The sequence below is a fragment of the Lepidochelys kempii genome, chromosome 16 (assembly GCF_965140285.1).
Source record: "Lepidochelys kempii isolate rLepKem1 chromosome 16, rLepKem1.hap1, whole genome shotgun sequence".
Classification (NCBI taxonomy): domain Eukaryota; kingdom Metazoa; phylum Chordata; order Testudines; family Cheloniidae; genus Lepidochelys; species Lepidochelys kempii.
Window position 1 is genome coordinate 17,043,289 of NC_136395.1, and position 14,307 is coordinate 17,057,595.

Below are 14,307 nucleotides of genomic sequence, written 5' to 3' on the forward strand. Positions count from 1 at the left end.
GACCATCTAAGAATCAAAGGAGGTCTGATTCTAGGGCTTAGCCTAGGCCTGTTTCTCGTTTCTGCATTCTGTCTTGCTCTCTATTTGTTCTTTAGTGCTCTACAGACATTTATATGACAACAAAATCTTTACTCCTTCAGACTCCATCCACTCCTGCTCATTACCCATCCGAGGACATAATTTACTCTTTGTAACATAAGCACCCTGGAGATGAGGATTAGGTCACAGAAGATATTAAATGAGCTAAATTGTTTGAGCGAATCAGATTAAACAAGACCAGGAGAACACACTCAACTCTCATCCATAGACATGGACCCTGTAGCTCAGTTGAGGAGCTGATTGGTGACAGAGCATGATGGGAAACCTGTCATGCTTCTTCCCATGATTTAACTTTCCTTTGGTCAGAGACTCTTGGGTTGACAGCCCATCTCCAAATTCATGCAATGTCATATTTTGAAAAAGGAAAATAGTTTGGATTGGCTTCTTTATCAGCCCAAATCGCCTCACTCCAATTCAGTGGGATCCGTGCTCTGATTTCAGGTACACCTATCTAAATCTGGAGTCTCTCTGCTGACTTCAGTGAAGTTACTCCCAGTTCACACCAGGGCTAAGAAGATCAGAATTGGCAACATTTAATTCTAATGAACAAAGCTGGAGTCCTGTTTTGGAAGTTTAAAAAACAGCCTCTGAACCCAGCCACCCTTGCTCTTGTTTTAAAATAGGCAGGTCTGTTGCCGAAAAACAGAATGCACAAGTAAAACTTGCTACAAATTTTAACTTGGTTCAGTCAGTGAGCTCCCTAGCTGAGATGTTTTAGGACACGTTAGAGTTCAGGAGTAGATTTTTATGAGCTAGCAGTTTGAATCGCCAATACAGATCCCATAGCTGTACACACACAAAATCACACACATGTGCCTTCAAAAACAAGTGCACACACTGTACTGAGGAAGAATTGTGATAAGCACAGATACATCAAAAGGAAGAAAATCTCTTCTCTTATTGTCCTGACTGCAGCCCCTCACCAGACACTAATAACAAGCCCTTGCCTCACTTTTCAAAGCTTGCTCTTTTTAAAAATATTTCTAAAGAGGAAAAACTCATTTTTCCTCTCTCAGTGGCTGCTTTTCATTAGGGAGGCTCCACAGCAATCCCTAGGGAAGCAGCCTATGAGTTTTTAACTGTGGTGCAGGGCATAATTATCTCGTTAAGGCAGGAGAGCTGGGTTTTTCCCAAGAGAAGTGACCTTGATCTGAGGCTGAGGGAGGCAGTGGGGGGCTATCCAGAGATTTTGACGCGGGGGTGTTTGTGTGTTGTATATATGAAGGGGGGGTTACATTTATGTGTGTGTGAGCTTGATTTTATGAGGTCCCTTCTGCGAAACCATGGGTCAGATCTTTCTCCAGTGGAATCTGTACATGTGAAAAAGCCCTTCCCTATAGAAGCTCTGCTGAGCACATTCACTTTACACTTGTTGATAGAAGCACTTAACTTTCTCAGGCACAGGCGGGGGAACAAACATGCGCGAGGGGTAGGAGAGAAAGCGAAGTGGTTTCTCTCTCTTGCTCTTTTTAGAAAATCTCTGCCGCAGAAAAGAGGGGGCAGAAAAGTCGGGGGAGGGCCGTGGGGGCTGTTCGCGTCAGTTCCAAAGAAGGGGCGTTGTGTGTGGACACGTTTGTCTGAACCACTCCAGAGCGAAGGGGAGAGGAAAGTTTGGGGTTTTTTGTTGGGGTTTCGTTTTTTTCCCTTCCCCTCCCCAGACGTCAGCACACGGCGGAACAGCGCTCGGGACGGGAGAGGGAGACCGAGGGGCTGGCTGGCTGGGGCACCGGGGCTGCCTGGCCGCTCGGGGCACGGGGGCGTGGGGCGGGCTGGGGGGCACGGGGGGCGCCGGAGCGAGCCATGGACAGCGCGGCAGCCTTCGGCATGGACAAGCAGTTCGGCCCGAGCCCCGGCCGGATCCTGGAGCCGCCTGACAACCCGCAGGGCAGGAAAAACTTCAGTGTCAGCCACCTCCTGGACCTGGAGGAAGTGGCGGCCGGCATGAACGGGGGCAAGGAGCCCGGCCCGGAGGCGAGGGACGGCGCCAAGGGGCTGCAGGAGCCGTCCGGCGGCAGCAGCGGGAGCGAGGCGGCCCCCCAGGACAGTGAGTACCTCCGGCCGGGGGGGGCGGGGGGGCCACTGCTGGGGCAGGGGGAGAGGCGCCCCCAGAACTAGCCCGGGAGGGGGAAGGGGGTGGGGGGCAGAATCTGAGCATCCCTGAGAGGCACAAGGCGAGCAGCGGCTGGGGGGGGACACCGCTGAGCATGGGGGAGAAGGGAGGGGGGCAGTGCTTAAGCAGGGCCAGGGGCACCCCCGGGGGCCTGGCCGTCCCTAGCCCCGGCGCCCCCGGGGGCCTGGCCGTCCCTAGCCCCGGCACCGCTGCGCTTGCCACATCAGTTCTGAATGTCAAAATATTGCTTGAGCCTGGGCACCTCTTTCACTACAAATTAAGCACTGGGTGGGGGGCACAAATCCAGGGTATCAACAGTGCTGGAACCAAGCTTCCGAGCACCTGATTTCATAGGGGCAGACCCTGAGCGTCAGCTGGGATGGGACAAAGGCCCCCAGCCCCGGTTTTAACTTATTTCTCCTGCTAATTTTGAAACTCACCTGAATGGAGTCAGCCAAGACATTTGTGCTGCGGGTGGGGATAAGAATGGGACCCCCCCACACACACACACACATCCCCAAATGGGCGGCTAGCATCTCTATACTGATTGCGGATGGGACAGGGCCACTGGTTGCCCATTACAAACTGTGACAGAAAGAGAGTTGTCAGTGGGCCACCGGCACCAAATAAAGGCCAGATCAAGTGGGCATAGACATGCGAGATTGGGCTGGTGGCTGATTGGAGACCCAGGTCTGAGGGCTGGGAGAAGAGGATGGGAGACAGAAAATTGCCTGGGAGTGAGTGAGGGGGAGAGGGAGAGAGAGGGAGAGCATCATCAGTGTTCAAGGAGAGCTGTATTGATGCCCTGGGTTCGGGCAGCGTGATTTGCTGGTTCTATTTGGGAGTTCCATTAACAGGCCCGTGGACAGACCTTGTGTTCTGAATACTGTTACTTTAAATGCACGAACGCAGCAAAGGGATTATCCGATTGAAATAAAATCATTCCACTCCGCCAGGAAATGCTACAGGCCAAATACTCCCCTGACCAAGATGTTCAAAAGTAACTAGGAGTTCTGGGTGTCTTAATTTTGGGGTCCCTAACTCAAGGCATCTGAACATTGCCCAATTTTCAGAGAGCGAAGGCTCAGTGTTTCTGTCAATCAGGCTGCTTTTAGGTGTCTTGAGCTGGATATCCAAAAATCACTAGTCACTCTTGAAAATCTGGACCATTATTTTATTTTCCAGAACAGATAATACTGAACAATTCTGTCTCAAGCGAATGCCCATCTTTATTTTAAAAAATAAAATAAAACAAGCAAATATTTGATTTTTAAAGGGTTAGATTTTGCCCCTCTTCACTCAGATTAAGCAGTCCCTTGCTCCACAAGTCATAGCAATGAGACCTGTTGGACCACTCACACAGCAAGGTACTGCTCAGTGTAAATCAGAGGGGCAGAATCTGGCCTCTGGTTTAAAATTAACTAAGCGCTGTGTGAGGTTTGCAAGGAAGCTTCTAAAATCACCAAGGTAAAATATTATATTGATATTTTGCTTGGTCTGCTGCAATAATATCACAGGTCTGAACCAAACAAAGCAAACTTCAAAGTGCCAGAAGTATTTTTTAATGCCATAAACACTCAAGTTTGGTTCCTAGCTGTCCAATAACCTGGGTAACCAAAAAAGATCAATTATTTGATCGCTCTTTGGAAAATTCACAACAGGTCTCTACCCAGCCTAAATTTATGGATCAAAAATCACTCCCTGTCCTCCCCTTTTTTTTAAGTAAGGAAAATAATTTGGTTTAGGTTTTTAATCTGAGCTTCAATGGCCACTTTTTCCTCTCAGCCGAAGGCAAACTGGGACGTAGGCATCCCAGCTCCTTCTAAACTCATAAAGAAAATGAAAAGAAACCCCTTGAAGAAGTGGAGCAGAGCACTTGTAAACACCCGTAAGGAGCACACTCCAAAGAGCCGATGCACTAAAACTGAGGCAGAACGAGCATTTTTCTTGTTTTCAGTCTGGTAGCGACGTCTTGTCGAGTGACTAGCATCTATCTGAATGCAACATTGAAGCTGCTTAATCCCATTCCTTATCATTAGAGTCTCCATGTACGGTCTCTTTTTCACATCATCATTCTTGCCAGGAAGTTGGGCTAGCTATTGCATCTATAAAATGACTAATACGTTCGCCAGTCAATGCAAAAACACGGCTGCCTCCTCACTTCACCAGTCTGGAAAGGTTCTTGGGGGGTTTGCAGGATATTGTTTTTTTGCCCCCAAGAAAAAAATATTAGTAATTTTTTTTTAAAGTTCTTCGTACTGATTTCTAGCAAATATTGAGAGAGAAGCTGGAAAGCAAATCGGCTACAGTTCTGCACTGATCTCTCTGAAACAGGAAAGACCAAAACCACTCAGGTTTCTTTCTGTCTCTCTTTTATTTTTGTGGCTGGTCTTATCTGTTATTGTTACTGAATCAGAGAGGAGGAAAGACACTCTCCTTCAAAGGAGCATATACACACAAACACACCATCTGCAACAGAAAACCTCCAGCACTTAAATTCACAAATCACGGAGAGTGGACACATAACTTTTGAATATAGACTCTGATACGTCTTAATTTTGTATTGTGTTTAAGATACCAGCATAATAGGTGCCTTCAAAGTATGATAGATAGATAGATAGATAGATAGATAGATAGATAGATAGATAGATAGATAGATAGATAGATAGATGCCAAAGGAAAGCAAATACAATGGAGAGAAAGAAAAGAAAATGATTACAGGAAAGCAAACCAAGGAACTTTACTTTGGAACACACATTACAAAACTTTTTCAAAGCACATTTTCTCTGATGAGTAGAGATTAAAATACTATGGGAAGCTCCTTACACAAAGAAACATCATCTGCTTTCCAGCAAAACAAAGTAGCAATTGCAAAGTTTCTAAGCGATGAAGTATACACAATGCAATTCTGGTTATAGGTTTCAGAGTAGCAACCGTGTTAGTCTGTATTCGCAAAAAGAAAAGGAGGACTTGTGGCACCTTAGAGACTAACCAATTCATTTGAGCATTAGAGACTAACCAATTTATTTGAGCAATGCTCAGATAAATTGGTTAGTCTCTAAGGTGCCACAAGTACTCCGTTTCATTCTGGTTATAGTGAACCTCTGCAGAATGAGGGGGGCAAATACTATCAAATCACTTCCTACAAGATTACTTTACAGGAAAAAAATATCGATCAAATAATAATCCCGTTTTTCCCACCAAATGACACTGGGTTTCGTCGATAAAACATTTGATACACGAGAAAAAAAATGGATACAGGGAAAATAAACACAATTTTAAAAGAGGAAAATTGCTAAATCTCAACAAGTGGAACCCATCCATGTGGTGTTTGTATCCAAAATGGGTAGAACATTACAGTCCTCTACACTAGTATTCCCCCACTCTAAACAATGCCCAATAGACATGGGTTGAGAATTAGGGTTAAATCCTGAAAAACCCTTTTGGAAACAGTCCTTATGGGAGTGGACAACACTGGAACTACTCATGTGAGTAAGGGCTTGCTGCAGTGATCCCTTCATTATCATACTCCTAAATGCTACCCATGTGATGATAACATATAGTGCCCTCAATGGATTGCAGAGCAACAGGAAAAGGGATGCTGGGGAAAATATGTACACAGACAAACTTTGCCACCGATTCACAGGTGAATCATGTGAGTTGAGCAGTTTTAGCTCCCTATAAAAGTGAGTTTCTGAGGATCCGGCTGGCCTGCATATGTTCGATACGTTGCTGTATTTGCCTGGAAGCCTGGAAAATGCCAGTTTTGTAAGGCTTAATAGCTGTCTAGGCCCACCAATCAGGCAGGCTAGTTTAAATGACACTAGCCATTTCTACCGATGAGACAGATGACAACATTTTCAAAAGCACCTAAATGACTTAGGAGCCTTCAGTCCCCCTGATTTTTCACTGATACTCAGGCATCACAGTGACTTTTAAAGGCTCCTAAATCACTTAGGCAAATGGGGGGGGGGGTGTACTTAGAAAAACTAAGATTCCTCATTCCACCGCTCAAGACTGGGAGAACTCGGGCAGTGTTATCAGTTTATCAGCTAACGATGTTATCTGATGCATCCGATGAAGTGAGCTGTAGCTCAGGAAAGCTCATGCTCAAATAAATTGGTTAGTCTCTAAGGTGCCACTAGTCCTCCTTTTCTTTTTGCGAATACAGACTAACATGATTGCTACTCTGAAACCTGATGTTATCTGAAGCTCATTCATTAAACCTTTCCACCATGGCACACTGAGCTCAGCTGCAGGGAGCCTGATTCGAGCAGAGAGCACAGGGTTTCATTTTTAAAACTATTATTCCTTCCTCTTACTCTTTTTGGGGGGAGCGGGGGGGGAATCAGCTTTTTTGATTTATAAACATGTTCACAGCAACTCTGTTGCTGTCAGCACATTGCTCTGGAGGGTCCTCTAGGAAGAACGGCATCGGCAAGCATCAGGTCTCAAGGCTGATGTAACTGATTGCTAGAGAAAACCAAGGGCTCTTCAAACCCTTTTCGAAGTCGCTGCACGTAGGGAAGGGAATTACTGGAAAGTGTTGGTCCCAGACCAGCACCAGGGGAGCTGCAAGTTAAAACTGTCACTGTAGTGAGCCATCCCATGCAGCAGATGGAGAGACCCCAGAGCACCTCCACCTAACTCTAGCCTGCACGTCTGTCCATCAGAGGCCTGCTGGTTTAACCAGTGTCCCCGCTGTGGTGTAACATCCCTGACAGGTCAGCAGCAGGCTGCAATACAAAGTCACTCCCAGGCATGGCTCTTAACTGGGACTGATTGCAAAGTTGCTGATTTTATTTCTGACCGCGTCCGTTTCCTCGTGGTCCTGCCCTGAAAGCAGGAATGGCTGCTTTGCGAAAACAAGGGCCCAATCCTGCAGCCCTTACTTGGGCGAGAGAGGACCTGACACATGCAAGTTGTCCCGCTGAAGACCCAGGGACAGCTCTACTCGCTCGTGTGCGAAAGGGCTGCAGGATTACCCCTTTTGATAGGAGGACAAGTTATGTGTATGTTAAAGAAATGAATACCTCCTCACTTCCAGAGGCCTCCTTTGCTGGTTTTCGTCCTGCCATGGAGTTCATTCTGGGTCTGTGTTGCACATGGGAAGCCTGGGAAAGCCGAGAGCAATAGCCTTGTCGATGGCCGCCGCAGTCAGGCCCCCGTGGTCCGATGCCTAGCCGACTTCTTTCTTAAGTCCACAGCCTTTTAAGTCCACAGCCTTTTAAGCAGGGAGCCCGCTCCTAAAGCCCCCAGACACCTTTGTGAAGCTAATAGATCCACAGCTTCCCAGGCCAGAAGGAACCCTGGTGGATATCTAGCCTGACCTGCCGTAACACGCAGGCCGGCCAACTTCCCCAAAATAATTCCTAGAGCTGATCCTTTAGAAACACGCCCGGCCCTTTGTGATGCTCTGGGATTGTACAGGAGAAAGAGAGAAAAATGTGCCTCCATAGCGCCAAATAAATATAAAATAATAGCAACAAATAAAAAATTAGCAGAGGAGTGGTTAGAAGGGACTGAGCTGAAGTCCTGCACTTAACAATATTTCTGTCACTTTCATGAAACTGCAGATTCATATGTCCTCAGCTAGCATAACTCGAAGCAGCTCCATTGAGCTATGCTGAGTTACACCAGTTTGTTGTTTGGCCCAGATTGCTCCTTTATTGCCAAGGAACTGTTTCCTAAGTGCTTACTCCAGTTTTGCTCACTCCTTACTTAGGTAAACTGAAGTTTTATGGGAGCAGGAGCTTGCCGGAGTGAGAACAGAGGCAAGACCTTAGGAGATGACCCTTAAAAAAAAAAAAAGATTTACAAAGAGAAGACAACATTGCAAAGAGGCTGCCACAAAAAAAGCCGTGCCTTGGTCCCCCTAAATCAGACTTTGAGGTATGAATTAGGAGTATTAAAATAAATCAAGCACATGCAGAAATTAGACGTTTGGGCCACATCCTTAGACGGGGTAATTTGGCCTCAGTGGGGCTATGCAGCTGGACACCAGTGAAGGGTTTGGATGCTTCATTTTTAATCCACGGTAAATTACAGCAAAGAAATAAAATCAGTGCTGAAATTTTCTCCCCACTGGATAGAGAAGGAGCTACTAACAGACAGCCACTGCAACTGAAATAAACCTACATAGCAAAGGGACTGGTTAAACTTCCCTGCCATGTGGAATTATTTTATCCTTTCCAATTTTTTCACTCTGCACGTTCAAAAAAAATAATCTAAATCCCAAGTTTTTGTTTCTTAACGAGCATAAGACAAATTTTTTAAAAAAGCAAATAAATTTCCCCCTTGAATGTAAAACATGTAATTCTTCTCCTGATATGATTACAAGAAATGGACAGGGAGGGTTTGATTTCAGCAGCTATAAATCAGTCGCAGGCTCTCGCAGATAGAGAGCACCACAGAAGGTTTTATTCGGATCCTGTGAGAAGCCAGTGATTAGTTCCCAACCCAACTTCCACCGCACCTCCCTGTTTGCCTGGTGTATAGTGTGTGTGTGTGGTGGGGGAGATCATGGGAAATTGCAGAGATATACAGAAATAAATCAGAGTATCTCAGGGGGCTTCACTTGGGGAGACAGCTCGGGGGGATACGGGTAAGAAGGAATAGTTCCCCCCTGAGCTGAGGGGCGTCTGTAATCAATTAGTGCCATGGGGGAGTGAGCTGGATTTCCAAGTTTAATGTTGACCATTTTTTGTAACTTGCTTGGAAACTTTGCTGCTAGTGAACTCATGTAATGTTACATTTCCTATGTGCTCATATCAGAAAACTAAAGAGGACCAGAGAGACAGAAAAGCCTTTTTAATCAACCAGCCAGTGCAGGACAGAAACAAAAGTAACTTTTCCAGCTGTCAGACAACTGCCTTTGTTTCTTCTGACCAGGACCTCACCATTCAACCTAAGGGATCCCTAAGCCCTAACGTCTAAGTAAAGCTTATGACGGGAAAAACTCTCTCCACTGATATGTTCAGAAGTTCCCCATTACTGTGCGTGATAGGATGTTCATTCGGTGCAATTCTACGTGCCCAAGACACTTACCAGAGCAGGAATGTAAAGGTTAATCATGGATTTTACCCCAGCAGTCTGTCCCATCTTATCTACAGGGGAGCCAAGAGCAGCATAACGAACTTGTGGGTAGTAGAAGTGCTTTGCAAAGAGAAAGCTGGAAAAACCAGTACGAGATAGAGCGTACTCCCAACAATCCACTGCACACGCAATGTCCATACAGGAGGAAAGCAGGAGGATTTATCGACCACACAGGGAGGGGAATGAAACTGTTCAACAGGGGAAAAGGGAAGATGAAGAGCGGCCTGCTCCTTTGAAGATCTCAGGCACGCTCTCTTAATCTTGGAAAGTCCTGGCTGGGTAACGCAGGCCTGGTTTAGCCGCATCTGGCTTTCTGATGGGCTGGGGCTAAGAGCACTGCAATAGCCGCTATGTAGCACTTATTAATTGGAGGGCTGGTTGCTGTTTTTCATAGCTCACAGTTCCTGGAGGTGGGGGAAAATCTGGTGTTCACCAAAGTCCTGCTCTTCTACCCGATTTTACAGGTGGGCTGATAGACCAAGGCGGGCAGTGGCCCAGCTCGGATTCGAACCCAGGATAACCCTGGCTTCCAAGCCTGCTGTTAGCACTAGATCATACATCCCTGGTTCCTTACTTGGGGCCAGAGGCTGCTGTGAAAGCGATGCCACACGCCTTTGGTAGCGGCCTGATGGTGGTTATGGGGCTCAGGTTCTGCAAGCCGTGGCAGCGGTCTGCTTGCCAGAATCTTGTTCTGCAGCCTCGACATGTTGTTACCATTCGTAGGTCACCCAAAGTGGGGTGTTGCGGAGCAGGGGATGAATAAAGGGGAAAGTGAAGAGACCAAAAACTGTTGCCCCCATAAAGTACTGGGGAAAATGAAGCTACAATAGACCCCTCCCATGAGTAACTGGCACTCCATAGGTCCTTTCAATGGAGACGTGGAAATACAAGGAGTGTAGGATAAATAGAGGGAGCTGTACAAACACAGGGAGCATAGGAATTGCCGGATCAGATCAGACCAGTGGCCCATCTACTTGGTATTCTGTTCCCCACAGTGGCCAGTACAAGATACTTCAGAGGAAGGGGCAATAAACCCTGATGAGGGCAGTTCTGGGATAAACTGCCCGTAAGGAAAGTTTCTTCCTAACTCTTATCCCCGTCAGTTACTGATTGGTTCATGCCCTGCCTAGTGTATCTGGGGCTGTTCTCATTATCTATGTAAAAGTCTAATCCTTTTTATAATCCTTCTGCGTTCTCAGTCCCAATGATATCTTGTGGCAATAAGTTCCACAGGCTAACCGGGTAAAAAAACATTACTTGGTATCGGTTTTGAATGTGCTGCCTTTCAGTTTCATCATCTGTCCCTTGCTCATGTAAATCACAAGCAGGTGAATAGGAGCATCTAATTATCTTCTCTGTACCTGTCATTACGCTGTACACTTCCCTCGGGTCTCCTCTTCTTCATCCCCCCTAAACTGCCTCACTCTTTTCGATCTCTTGTCATATGGAAACCTCTCCGGGGTGCTGATCCTTTTCATCACCCTTCTCTTTACGCTATGTCCTTTTTGAGATAGGGTGGCCAGAACTGAACACAGTGTTCCAGATGAGACTGCGCCATTGATTTATGTAATGGCGTTGGAATATTTTCCGCATTATTTTGTACCCCATTCCCTGTTCCAGCGAACATTTTGTTTGCTTTGTTGATTGCTGTTGTGCCCGGAACAGAGATTTGTACACAATGGCATGCAGGTCTTTTGGCAGAATGGCTCCAGGCTGAATGGGTCCTGACTTCTATGCACTGTCTAACCGAAGTCACTATGTGAAATCCTGGCCTTATGGAAGTCAGTGGCAAAACTTCTATTGACTTCAGCAGGGCCAGGATTTCACCCAGTATTGACATAAGGGATACAGGATCACAGGGTTCAATTCTGCATTCCTTGTTTGTGCATTGGATTCAATGGGCCCACAATTTTATCACGTATACGACTGCTATTTTAGGGTCCTGACCTTTCACCTGTAGTTAAGGGGTCTGCTGCTATTGATTTCAGCAAGATTAGGATCAGGGCCTTAAAGTTTCCATGTTAACACACAAGTTACCTGTAATGTCGACCTTCCTATTTACGTACATGGCATTTCCACGTTAGCAGTGGGAATGACAGGAAACATCGAAGCACAAGTAGAATTTCAGCATCTCTTCCAAATCAAAGCAGAACTTCAAAAGGAATATTGCCTTTAAAAAAGAAGGCAGATGGGATGGGAGGGGTTGTACATGTTTGCTTTTTAATATTTGGTAGATTGTATTTGTAGCATTTTCTAGACTAAAATTCTTTCCCAAATGCCAGACATTAACCCTTCCCAGTTAAGCACAAGTGGCTGGGGGAAGAGACCAGCATTTTGTTCTGTTTGTACGACCAGCATCTAGCACAGTGGGGTCCTGGGCCACGCAGGGACTCCTAGGTGCTACCACTGCCCAAATAAATACTAATAGTGCCCTGACAGTGCTATGCAAATAGTAATTACAAAATGTAAGGGTCACACCCCACCCTGCCAAATTAACCAAAACCTATTAACATAGGCCCTGATTCAGCAAGGGTCTTAAGCAGCTGCCTAACTTTAAGCATGTGAATAGACTGACTAACTTCAATTAAACTACTCACATGCTTAAACTTAAGCACATACTTAAGTGCCTTGTTGATTCAGGGCTATGAAGAGTAGCAGCTAGCTCCACATCTGGGGCTAATGATGTGTGGGCCACAGACCATATGTAGGGGGAATGCCAATTTCCTCTATCCGATCATAAACCTCATCCACGAATGTGGGTCTCTGCGTTGGGAGAGAAGTACATGCTGGTTGAGAGCAGCAAAGCAAGGATTCCTCTCTCCCCAGCCCTCCCCTGTGCTGTATTGAATGGCAGCCGTGTAGATCTGAGAGATGGCAACATTTGATCCATAGAGACTAAATCTGATCTCTGTAACGCTGGTGTCAATCTGGAGCAACGTCATTGACTTCAGCAGAGTTACTTCAGGTTTACACCTGTTTTACAAAGAGCAGAATTTGGCCCTTAGTTTCCTGAACTGATATTATTTTCATAAAGAGTGTTTCCTAACTAATTCTCATTGTACGTACTTTAGCACCACATGTCCAAACTGCTAACTGAGGTCTGATCCTGCAAAGAGGCATAGTCCTTACTAGCACAAGTAGTCCTCTTGAAGTCAACGAGTCTCCATGCAGGAGTAAGCATCATGCCCCGTAAGTGTCTGCAGGATTGGGCCCTACTGTTTTCTAATGGTTGGACCACAGGTCTGGGATCAGGCCTCCTGGTTTCTATTGCTGGTTCTCCCACTGATTCAGTGTGTGACCTTTGGCAAATAACGTCACCTCTCCCTTCCTCAGTGTCCCTATCTGTAAAATGGGGATAAATTATATTTACACACCTCAGGAAGGTGTTTGAGCTTCTCTGAGGAAAGGCACCATGGAAGTGAAGTGTTTCTGATTCCCACCCGCCACCTGAATATCTAGGTAATTCAGTGATGGGAAAAATGGGAGCTAAAACTTACTAATCAGAAGCTGAATAAAAATGGGGCGGGCTGGGGGTGTGTGAATTGTCCAACCATGTAAGTGTCAAGTGTTGAGCCAATACTCCGCAGAGCTCCCTTTAAACTGAGGACTGGCTTCCTAAGACATGTCTGAACTCAGAATCCAAATACAGACCAGGTGAACCTACTAGCATGTCCTCCCTTTGCAGCCAGTCTCACCCTCATTGCACATCTGGGATGCTTTCCCTTATGGAGGGGAGACAATGTGATGACAGGAGAGGGTTTGTATGATAACCTTATCTTTTATTGTCATCCTAAACTGAAACAGGCACTCAACATTATGCCTCATTTCTTTTTATGGCCATCGCTCCTTCTCCTAGATGCAGTTTTGATGGCTCACAGCACAGACTGTGGCAACAAGTTTATTAACATTAAAAGTAAAATGAAGCATTTCCATGAAGGACCTGAGGCCCAGAGTCCAACATCCTTGTGGCCCCTCCAGGACGCGAGGTCTCTGGAATGGTATCATTCAGTGGGTCCCAATGGTGGGAATGCCATTCTCACCATGTGTCCTGAACACAAACACATTGAACGAAGAACTGCATCATGTCTCCACGCCAACTCTTTTCCCCCACCCCCTTATACATACCGAAAGGCCACTGCTGTGAGGAATCAGGGAGGCCCAACACACAGAATAGCTATGGTGACTTCCAGTACCCTGGGTTCTATTCCTGACTCTACTGCCCATCCTCTTTGTGACTTAGGGCAAGTCGCTTCCTCTCTCTGGGTCCCTGTTTTCCTTCCATCCATAAAGACATATTCTCTACCTTATCGGCTCCTGTGAGGATTAACAGCACTTTGAGATCCTTGCAGAGAGACCCAAAGGATTATTCCCTTGGCCAGCAGAAAGCCCTATGCAGGCATTGCCCCTCTTCCTTGTTCTTGGAATATCAGGACTGCACCTCCCACAGCTAGCAGAGCAAATTCATCTTCATTCTTGGCCCCACACACCCTTCATTCTCCAGCAATGGCATTGCAAAGCCACCACCACAGATGTCCATGTAGTGACAAGAAAAGGAGGACTTGTGGCACCTTAGAGACTAACCAATTTATTTGAGCATAAGCTTTCGTGAGCTACAGCTCACTTCATCGGATGCATACTGTGGAAACTGCAGAAGACATTATATATACACAGAGACCATGAAGCAATACCTCCTTCCACCCCACTCTCCTGCTGGTAATAGCTTATCTAAAGTGATCACTCTATTACCAGCAGGAGAGTGGGGTGGAAGGAGGTATTGCTTCATGGTCTCTGTGTATATATAATGTCTTCTGCAGTTTCCACAGTATGCATCCGATGAAGTGAGCTGTAGCTCACGAAAGCTCATGCTCAAATAAATTGGTTAGTCTCTAAGGTGCCACACGTCCTCCTGTTCTTTTTGCGAATACAGACTAACACGTCTGCTACTCTGAAACATGTAGTGACACTGTCTTCTCCTCCAAGTGGCTCTTGGCAAACAGCCATCA

The 14,307-nt window shown here is 46.2% G+C and overlaps 1 protein-coding gene across 1 annotated transcript in view; it reads left to right on the forward strand.

Annotated features, from left to right (window-relative positions):
* Positions 1 to 1,595: 1,595 nt before the first annotated feature.
* PRRX2 (paired related homeobox 2) overlaps positions 1,596 to 14,307 on the forward strand; it is a 66,079-nt gene continuing 53,367 nt past the window's right edge. The window contains exon 1 of the mRNA XM_073314544.2: positions 1,596 to 2,143. Within this exon, the coding sequence (XP_073170645.1) occupies positions 1,900 to 2,143 (244 nt within the window). The 5' untranslated portion in view covers positions 1,596 to 1,899. The remainder of the gene's footprint in view (positions 2,144 to 14,307) is intronic.